Source organism: Semicossyphus pulcher, unplaced genomic scaffold, assembly GCF_022749685.1.
Source record: "Semicossyphus pulcher isolate SPU_LCO1_2020_fin unplaced genomic scaffold, fSemPul1.0.p SCAF_14, whole genome shotgun sequence".
In the NCBI taxonomy this organism is placed as follows: Eukaryota; Metazoa; Chordata; class Actinopteri; order Labriformes; family Labridae; genus Semicossyphus; species Semicossyphus pulcher.
This window is the reverse complement of record NW_027211648.1, coordinates 13,860,375-13,870,659: the sequence shown is the minus strand read 5'-3', so window position 1 is coordinate 13,870,659 and position 10,285 is coordinate 13,860,375. Positions and strand designations below refer to the sequence as shown.

Sequence of the window (10,285 nt, the reverse complement as noted above, 5' to 3'; positions counted from 1 at the left end):
CACTCTCAGATCCAGGATATTTGGCGCAGCTGTATGAAACACTTCAAACTGAATCCCACCAGTGTTTTTTCTGCTTTAAATAGAAATGTCTGTTCTTTAGTCTGCTTAAAACAATCAGCACAAATATACTAGTTGGTGTGTTTATTAATTTAACCAAATATGTCATCGTATATATTTAATTCCTTGGTCATTTTCAGTGATGTTCGTTTGTATGCCTTAACATTTTAAAATAAATCAATGTTACTGAAATCACATTTTCTTCTCTGTTCATGACACTAGGAATAAGCTTGACTCGAAGTCCGTCATTCTAAACACATTAACAGTTAACTGCAACTTCCTCACATGGCAGGAAGATAAATTAAAAATCACTGCAAGCTAATACATAATGAGTAATTCCAAAGAAAGTCCTGTTGTAAAACTGAATCAAACACAAGCCAATTTGTATCTCATCAAGATTTTATCCAAAGAGTAAGACACAGATAGAAATCAAAAACTTTATTACAAAAATAAGTTACACTCACCTCCATTTTACAGTATAAAACAATTTATTTGCAGGAATGCAAAAAACGTTGTTGGCCACCAACAATAGTTTAAAACTGCTAACATCTTTTTTTCAAAAGGTGGTTGTTATGATTTTATTGAGGGAGTTAACTGTATAGAAAACTGGGATTGAAGAGCAGTTTCCTTTATGCTATACCCGGAAATAGAAATCATTCACTGCAGTATCCCTTCTACCACTATGTGACTATGATCCCTCACCAAATCATGGCAGCTAACGGTAGGCACACATGCTCACTGGTTGGGCAATATGGCAATTCAGTCATCCATCAAGATTAACTCGAAAGATCTTCAACATTGCTGCAAGAAGAGCTGGGAAGGGATCATTCAAGATTAACATGATTTTAGATGTTGGATTGGATTAGGTTGTTTTACATTATTTCGACATTGTTTGAAAATGTATCATATAAAAACAAACCCACTGGAATATTACAGTGGCACAAAAGGGACACTGCAGGGCTTTATTTTTGTTTTTTAATTTTTTAAATCAAAGGCAGTTGGATGCCTGTGATGTTGAAGCCTTTACAAAAGTAACATTTTATCCGAAAAACTATACAACCAGTAACTACATACTCTGAAGAAGCAAGGCGGCTAATTCAGTTCAAAATAGGATAAAAGCAGGGCTTGTTCAGACTCATCTTATGAGATTGTTTTGCATGCCCAGTTTGACTGTTTGCAGTGTCAGAGCTGCAGCTAAAATGACTATATTACATTAAGTACATCGTTTTTGCGCTGCAGCTCTTGTGCATATTTTGTATGAAAACAAGCCCTGCTTTCATCAATATAGTTTCCCTATTTACAGTACAGGCCGGGTAGTTTAGTCCTCTGTACTGAGGTAGTCAACCAACCCTTTAAAGACAAGTTCTGAAAAGAACCACTTTCCTGGAATGCCTGACTTATCCATGCCAGGTGGGTACACCCTAAAAACCTGCAAATGTTCTCTGTCAAACATCCAGATCAAACGATTAAGATTGGACATGGATATTCCGACAATAAAAATTGCGATTAGCACAAAAATATACAATAGCATCAAGCTCCTTTGAGCCACTTCAAACCTAAAAACTTAAAAAGTGCAAATTCTTCAATATTTATTTAAAAAATGGCATGTTCGGGGATAGGGAAGGGGGAGATTGTAAGGGCAATACACAGCTCTGTTTATCAGGGCTTGGTACAGGGGCTCGGGCAAATAGGCTATGGCGATTTTAGAATCCTCCATCATCTTTTTAAGGTGGCAGTTTCAGAAAAAAATAAAATAAAAAAAGGGGGCGGGAAGGGGATGCTTCTTCTGTAAGGCTGGAATATCATTGGACCTTTTTGTAGCGCTCTTTTTTTCTTTTTAACATCCATTGCAGCTTACGGTGTAACCCCACACATCAAGTCAGTATCCACTGTGACAGGTCAGGACCGCCCTCGGCCCCGTTTCCCTGCTGGACCAACGAGAGGAGAGATAAAATTAGTACAGAAAAAGAAAATCGAGACGCCCACATTCCCCATCAATCAGCATAATGACGGCTTCATGAAATCCCACAAAATTTAGACCTGAGAGTTTTGCTGTGAGGGTGGGACTCAGCTGGCCTCCTTAAAAATATATTATGGTGTGAATGACCTTTGTCTGCTGGCAAACAAGCTGACTGGCTGCTCTGAAAGATGACACCTGTCAGGGATTAGTTATGAGGCCATTAAGCAGGTGTAACCTTATAAGATTTACCAGCCATTTCAAGACAATCCATACATGCTCTGGTCATCCTCAACTTTCAATTTTCTCCAATTTAGGCTTCTTTCATTTGCTAAGCTACACTTCCCCCACCAAACATGTCATTGCAAGGAGAAAAAAGAACTATGGACGTAAAACAGACAAAATTAAGCTCTATTAGTCACCACAGTTTGACTAATCCCATTGTATCCCCTTTGAAGTTAAGAGTAACACATACAAATGTTTACCTCTGCTCGTTCCAGGGCCTCCTCGCTGGGAGAAGCCCAGTCGGCCCCTCGGTGTGACGGCACCGCGGCCCCTGGTCTGACTGGCTCCGCCGCGGACTCCTCCCCTTCCTCCTCGGCCTCTCCCAGACCCCTGGAAGTCATCGTAGCCGTAGTACGGGTCGTCGTAGCCGCCCCGGTAGTTATGGTAGTCGTATCCGTAGTAATCGTAATAGTCTTCATAGCCGTAATAATCAGGAGGGTAAGAATAACCTCCCCGTCCTCCTCGGCCGCGGCCTCTCGTGGGTGGTGGCATGTGTGGAGGCCCGTAATAATAGTATTCATCATACCTGAAATAGGTCCACAGGTTCAACATAAACATGGCATCCTGCTTCACATTAACATTTTTTAAAGGGGGTGTATTATGCTAATTTCCAGCTTAATCTACAGTTAAAAAAAACACTGGTGCTCTGTGCAGGCCCTCATACAGCCTCTGCCTGAAACAACTCAGTCAGCTCTGTCCCTTTAAGAAACCCCGCCCCTACAAGCAAGAAAAAAACTGTGTGAAACCTGGCGTTCACAGCAGCCTGCAGACTGACCTGAGAAGTCTGGGGATAACTCCAACATACTTTTACCTACAGATTTGAAACTTCACCCATGTCTGGACATCCAACATTGTAACATTATATATATATATACACACATCTTAAAATGTCAAACAGCATAATACCCCCTCTTTAAATTGATAAATGCATGGCTTATGATATATTCTATTTCCTCTTACATTTGTGTTTTAGCGGCTTGTCTCTGGGCTTTGCGCTCTTTTCGCTTCTGGTCAGGGGGCTTGGCGAAGACGATTTCAATGTGCTCTCCCTCCAGGTCTTTGCCATTGAGATCAGCCAAAGCCTGTGAAATTGATCAAGACAGTAACATTTAAATAATCTGCCATTTCAGTTCCTGAAAAATGTCTTGTACGTCTGGAAAAGTTATTTGTCCATACCTTCACAGCACCATCTCTTTCCTCAAAGTGGATGAAGGCATAGTCTTTCAGTTTTTTCACCCGCTCCAGCTTGCCAAACTGACTGAAGGCCTTTTCAAGTATCTCCTCCGTGACAGTGCTCGCCAAGTTCCTCACAAACAGCACCTTGACCTGGTGATGGAAACACAAAGTTCAGGGGGTGTTTTTGCAGAAAAGGGAACAAATCCAACTGCAGATTTTCACAAGCACTGAAGAGCATGCTACTCAGACACCTGCCCCTGTGTCTTACCTTGGCCATGACCTCAGGGTCTGGGTCCTCGATGGGATCAGCCCACTCCACGGTGACCACGTTTCCCCACACCTTCACCTTGCCACTCATCAGCCGGCGGCGAGCCTGAGCTGCTGTCTTGTGGTCTTCATACTCCAGGAAGCAAAAGCCCCGATTCTTCTTCTTGTCATCTGGCTGGTGGTACAATATGACATCATTTAGACCCTCTGTGGAGACAACAAGCAGGGGAGAGAGAAAGCAGGTGGTTAACTGGATATACTCAGAAGAAATCATTGCAACGTTAATGACCCTATTTGAGTTTACTACGTTTAGTGTCCAGTCAGATCTTAGCGGTAAGTTATCACAGTAACGTGAGTCACTCCAGTATAGTAATGAGGTCATCATTTGGACACTAACAGGAAATGCTTCAAACATATCTTCCAAGCTTCACCCACTGATTCTTTCCTTAAAAATCTGAAAAGCAAAAAGAATCAAACCAAACTAATCCAACAGGCAAAAGGCAAATAAACGTAGGCGTGAAGCTGTTGAATAAAATCACACAGAATATTATGTGTGATGAGAAATCAAAAGGAAGTTGCTGACTCACCTGTGACTTTTGCAAATTCCTCAACAATCTGCTCTTTTGTTTTACTCTTGGGGATGGAGCCAACAAACAGTCTATTATTGGCCACGGAGATGCACACGCCGATGTGTTTACCCGGCCGAATTTCATTGTTGTTGCACTGCGGAAGGATGGAGGACAATGTAAGTAAGAGACGAAAAAAAAAGAAGCAGCAGAATTTAAGGTAACTGGTTATGATAATTATTTCACATCCTTATCAACTACAGCCAGAAATGTAGAGTAGGTGTACCAATTTGACGGCCTGCTGTGCAGCTTCTTTAGTGCAGAACGTGACAAAGGCGTAGCCCCTGTTCAGGCCACTGAGAGGATCCATCATCAGGCGGAGGTCCCAGATGGGGCCAGCTTTCTCAAACAGCGGAACAAGCTCATCCTCAAAGAGGTCTCTGGGGATTTTGCCTACAAATATCTGCCAGGTTGAGAGGAGAGAGAAATGTGGTGCATTAGAGCAACTCTTTTATCAGACTTAAGGAGAGACAAGAGATGGATTGCATTCAAGAGTCCAGTCAGCTCTTAGCGGTAAACTATCAGTGTAACCATGGTTACTACAGAGGATAATAAGAGTTTCATCATTTGGACAAATAATGAGATTGAATGGGCTCAAAACTATACTTTTCAGTTTTAAAAAGTAGAAGTTTCATACCTCTGTACCGATGGTGGGCTGTGCCCCTGAGTGGGCGGACTCTGGTGGTGGACCTCCATACTTCCTCTGGCCTGTTGTCACATCAAGCGTGTAGCCAGTCCTCTCCAGCAAAGCCTGATCATCAGAAGACATTGAAAAGAAAGGATATGGATTTAACAGACATGGATTAAAAATACAGTAAAAGACTGGGAATGCTTGTATGAAAGTATTTGGATGTCTAATATTAAAAAAATCTACATTATTTAAACTCACATCAGAATCATGCATGTCGTATTAGGCATTAAATCAGATACAATTAAAGTCTTTGAACAAAGGAGTTCTCACTTTGATTTTGGCTTCATCTGGTCCTTTATTGGTGTCTGACACTTTGGTCCCTTGTTTCTCTCTCTGTCTGAATGTCTTCATCACGCCACAAAGAAAGGCACTTTTGTTCTGAAAAAAACAAAACAAAATAAACTGATAATTACAAGCAAACAATAATTATTTCAACATCATTAAGACAGCCTCTGATTCTTGGTTCTATACAAGTTATGAGCAGGGATGTCCTGATTAGATCTCAAACTTGTGTATCGGCCAATGAAGCTTCATTGATCCCGATCTGATACTTCTTTTAACATCAGCTGTCACACAAGTGTTCTAACTCGCAAAGCTTTCATCCAGTGAGTGAAGGCGTTTTTTAACTCTTCATCTGACCTCCTCCCTGCTGGGCATGCACCAAAAGCCCAGGAGGAAAAAAGCTAAATAAAGTAATGAAACTATTTGTTTTGAAAACATTGGTGCGCTATTCAATTGTCAAGATTATACACAGAATTGATTTTAATAACCGAGCATTGAAACAGGACTATCAGCAGATACTCATTATGGAGCTTGAAATCCCAAGTAATAACCCATCTACTAATATAGATCACGGTGCACCTCCACTCTGTATGTGTGCATCAGAAATGAAAGGTCCAAGTCACCTAAACAATACACCAACAGTGCCACGTGCATACCTGAACATGTGAGAGGTCACTGTCCTTAAATTGCAAAAGGACTTGCAGAGCACCTTCCACTTGGAATTCTTTCAGGGCGTCAATCGCTCGATCATCTAAGTCACTGTGTGACACCAAACCTGGAGGAGGGGCGACAACAGAGAGAGAAGGGATGAGTTACTAACAACTAACACCAACATGATTTTTCTTACAACCACACTGTTGTTGACGCACAGAAACCAAAAGTAAAACTGAATGGATGAAAGAGAAGTATTTACATGCGAGTCATTTTTGCAAAACTCTTCTTATTAATAGTGAAATGGATAAAAAATTATTGTTACAAATTAGAATGAGGGGCAGGAGCTGCCTCATCTGATGAAGCTGTATTCAGTAGTCAGGCTGCACTTTACTCTCCAACCAGCACATTTTTGCAGAACTAATCACAACAGATGTGACAGTGCAACTCGATATGCCAGTGCCACTTTATACTGTGGCTGGGAGTTTCTAATGAGCCGGTCTGCGTGGTGCTCCATGGAGGGGCCATCACCTGTCCCAAGCAGCCACACACCAGACAGCTGCTGCCATTGTTTCTGCCCCGGCCCCATCTGGCTGAAAAGCCCAGACTGGTACTTTTCTAGATCTGACCGACCAAACAAGTCCTAGTATGACCCCCAAACTCTGGCACCGTAGCTCACCCCATACAAAGTTGTAAAGATCCGACCAGAGATACTTAAGCTGTAGCTGACATCATACTTGCACCTATTCATCCCTCTGCGGTCCTTTTAGGAGATACAGATGAACTTCAAAGAAATTAACTGGACAGGCTCACCAAGACACTCCCAGGGAGAGGACAATTCATTTGCCCTGACACCAGTGATCATGCAACCATGTTGGGAATGCAAATGCTGCAATCATTTACACATTTTCACACAGGTAATGTGTAATTTTATATTTTGTAGCACTGCAGTACCCATTTTGGTAGGAAACCACAAAAAGTTGCTTCAGGATCCCAATTCCCCCATTCAAAAAGGTGATAAAATGACAATACATGCAAGAAATTGATAAACATAGAAATTTGCATATTTGAATATGCAAGGATATATTCATTGTGCCTTACCTGCTATGAAAATTTCATCTAGTTTTTCAGCAACTTTCTGTGGTAAACCAGCTTCTAATAAAGTCTGGAAGTGCTCAGAATGGGTAACTGCAGCAGAGGTGTCCATTGGTTCTTCTGGACCATTTCCATTAATATGTTCTGTGGCCATGTCTCCAGAAATCTGTGTAAATGCAATGAGCCAAATTAATCCTGGGTCAAGGGCAAGACTTGGCATGTGTTCAGGAGAGTGCAAAGTCTCAGACTTGGGAGGTCAAAAACATTTGACCATTTTCAGATCTTTGATACGGAATCATTTTTTATTATTATGTAAAAATGGTCAATAAATGGGAGATGTCGCCACGTGCAAAACATGTTACCATGGTTGTGTGTGCTTTTGCCGTCTGAAGACTTTTCACTATCCTGACTTTTCTTGCAGCTTGCATGAGGTAGCAGCTAATAAACCTGTGTAAAGGTAGTTGACAGATGTTTCAACATTGCGCTGAGCGGAAGACAGAAAATGCACATACCAATTTCCCCACAGAAATCAATAAAATAACATCTTGAAAAAACAGTGAAACTACTGGGTTTGTGTCCATGTGGCAGTATTTTCCATTCTGGTTTGTTCTAAGCTAAGAAGTTTGTGCAAATGGAGCCAAGTTCACTTGTTAGCTCCTGTATCACAGCCCTCTTGGTCGCTGCTGTTGCAGAAGCCTTGTCTTCTTTGGTCTCTAAATTGCATGTTAGCTTACCTTCTCACTGCTGACTTCAGCACAGGCTCGAGAGCCGATACACGTGTTCCATCAGAGAGTGAGCCCCGGTTTCCGGTGACTGACCAATGAGCAAGTATGCACCCCATAGCATTTTGTTGCCTGACACTTAATCGGCACATACTGTGACACGTTGGTTTATTCTACAATTGCCACGTTAATAACCAACTCCGTAATCACCTCCTACGTGTTTATATCAACAGAAACTAAGACATGAACTTGTGCAGAGCAGCAATGTGACGGCTATATTGCTAAATCTAGTAACGCTGGACTCAACAAAAAGTGGACACCAACCCCCTGTTTTAGTCTAACGTTAACTCAGTTAACGTGCCCTTGATGGTCTCGTGCAGCCTTTACCTTGTGTCTGCTAATAAATCTCATATTGGTAAGCACGTGCTGTCTGTGGTTACAAACATTTCTACCACGGTTAAAAGTAGCTGTAAACACTTTGTGCAAATCAACATTTGATTTCGGATTGGTCATTTTGATCAATCTCAGTCAAATTATTATTACTATCCGACGTTAATAATAAGGTATAATTTAGCGGGGAGGGACTGGCTCGCGCACGTTGAGGCTTGCTAGCTAGCGGGCTAGTCTGTTCGGCTAATGTTACAGCATGAAGCTAACTGGAGCTTCACCAGGACAATAACATTACGCGCTAGAAAGCATTTTCTATCAATGCATCTGCTTATAGTATTTTAGAGGACAAGAAGCGTATCCGTCAGTATAATAATACCGTTGGATCGCACATTATTGATCAAATAAGTAGCTTTTGCCAGCTAGCTGCTCTTAGCACACTATGACAATGAGCATGTCAGTTCCATGATCTGTCAAAATAGGCTAACTCAAGCTAGCATGCTAATTCGAACGGAGTTTCAGTGAGGCCATTGTTACAGCGTCATTTGTCGGCATGGACTCCACCAATTAACAAAGTATGGCTTTTAGTCTTCTTTTAATTCAACAAGGCCTTGATGGCTTCACGTTTAGCCTGCTAGATGCGTGGTTTGTCAACGTGCCGCCATGTAGGAAGAGTCCATTTTCAAAAAGCCGGTCTGGAGAACTCGTTCACAGCCTCCACCAGTTTCCACATTGTTTGAAACAGCACCGCACGATTCAGACTCTTTAGCAAGCAATTAAGCAACAATCACGTGACTAATTAGAAGCATTCGCCCTACCTGCCGCTGGATCACCAACGCGTATGGTGTTGATTATTTAGGAAGATAAATGTGATATTTAAAAGACAGAAAAAGTGTAAAACTCCCGGCACTGATCCGGCTCCAGTCATTCACTCTTGATGATGTAAAATGGCTGCCACGTTCACGCCTCGAGTTTTGTCTCGTCGATGGGGTTTCTTGGACAGCGCTGCACGGGCTCGCCTTGTATGCATTTTACAGAAGAGCAGCAGGTCATCCACAGCATCCATCATAATTACTGAGGATGTGTAATTTACGATAACAGCGCCGTTCATTTGACGAATACAAGTGTTACTTAATAGGACCTTTATCAAATCGTAGGTCCACACAGAAAATGTTATAAGAGATGCTATAACTGAACTTAAGTTCAAAAATAAAAGTAAATCAAATCCTAAAAATCTAACGATGAAGTGCATTAGCTTATTATTAATAATGTACAAATAGAAATTGAAAAGTATGGTCGGAATTCCGGACAAATTCTTATCCAAAGCCAGCCAACAAATTTTTAAATCTAATACTACATGCCTACTTCATCTGAGACCCCACTTTAAACTATACAGTGCTTCAGCACTAGAGTTGTGACGTACGCAAACGAGCCGCTTCTTTTGAACGACTCTTTGGTCCGAAGGGGAACCGTGTCGTAGGTGAGAGCCGTTCTTGCTATAGTTGTGCCCAAATTTCACTGCCTGCCCTAGATCTACTCAGCTTTTTTTTAACTGCAACTCCGCTATACTAGAGCTGTGTCCCAATCCGGGGGCTGCAGCCTTCGAAGGCCGTCTTTGAAGTCCAATTGCGTCACAGAAGCGTGTCGAAGGCTCCAACAAATGCGTCCTCCGTTTCCCAGGCTGCAAAGGATGCAGCCGATGGATTCTTGGCCCAACATATCCCGAAATGCATTGCACGCCTGTTCAAATGAAATGGTGGCCGAGGAATAAACGCAACTGTAAGGGCGAGAACAGCTGATGACGCCAAAAGGAAGTGCTCCGTAGACCAGACCGTCTCATTTCAGTTCGGCTTTTGGGAGTCCAACCACTTTCTCACCTCGGATCTTATGTCTCCGTTCCTTTCGTTCGAAAGAACGGCTCTGGGAAAGGAACGGACCATAAGATCCAGCTCCCTTCAAAGAGCCGTAATTCCCAACACTATTCAGCACAGTGCTTGACTGGAAGAAGTGAGGCAGGTCCCACTTTCCACCACACCGTGTCACCCTTCTCATAGGTTTAACACTCATCTGCCACATGAACAAAAGAATA

The 10,285-nt window shown here is 42.2% G+C and overlaps 1 protein-coding gene across 4 annotated transcripts; it reads right to left on the bottom strand.

Moving 5' to 3' along the window:
- Positions 1-480: 480 nt before the first annotated feature.
- Positions 481-9,133, bottom strand: LOC138591050 (heterogeneous nuclear ribonucleoprotein Q-like). 4 transcript variants are annotated; one of them, XM_069661556.1, is made up of 12 exons: positions 9,015-9,133; positions 7,094-7,253; positions 5,998-6,116; positions 5,330-5,437; positions 5,006-5,119; positions 4,595-4,771; positions 4,330-4,465; positions 3,744-3,949; positions 3,476-3,625; positions 3,260-3,381; positions 2,490-2,825; positions 481-1,985 (listed from the first exon to the last, which is right to left on the bottom strand). In XM_069661556.1, exons 2-12 carry the CDS (start codon positions 7,239-7,241, stop codon positions 1,937-1,939), a joined length of 1,665 nt encoding a protein of 554 aa, XP_069517657.1. In that variant the 5' UTR covers positions 7,242-7,253; positions 9,015-9,133; the 3' UTR covers positions 481-1,936. The 4 variants fall into 4 exon arrangements, with proteins under 4 accessions (XP_069517657.1, XP_069517658.1, XP_069517655.1 ...); XM_069661557.1 differs by lacking the exon at positions 7,094-7,253; XM_069661554.1 differs by lacking the exon at positions 9,015-9,133 and having other exon boundaries at positions 7,094-7,496.
- Positions 9,134-10,285: the final 1,152 nt, after the last annotated feature.

Coding starts and splice junctions, on each gene's coding strand:
- LOC138591050 (XM_069661554.1), bottom strand. CDS start 7,307: ATGCCAAGTCTTGCCCTTGACCCAGGATTAATTTGGCTCATTGCATTT. Junction 6,117..7,093: donor AGATGAAATTTTCATAGCAG/GTAAGGCACAAT, acceptor CCCCTCCTCCAG/GTTTGGTGTCACACAGTGAC. Junction 4,466..4,594: donor CACAGCAGGCCGTCAAATTG/GTACACCTACTC, acceptor ATCCTTCCGCAG/TGCAACAACAATGAAATTCG.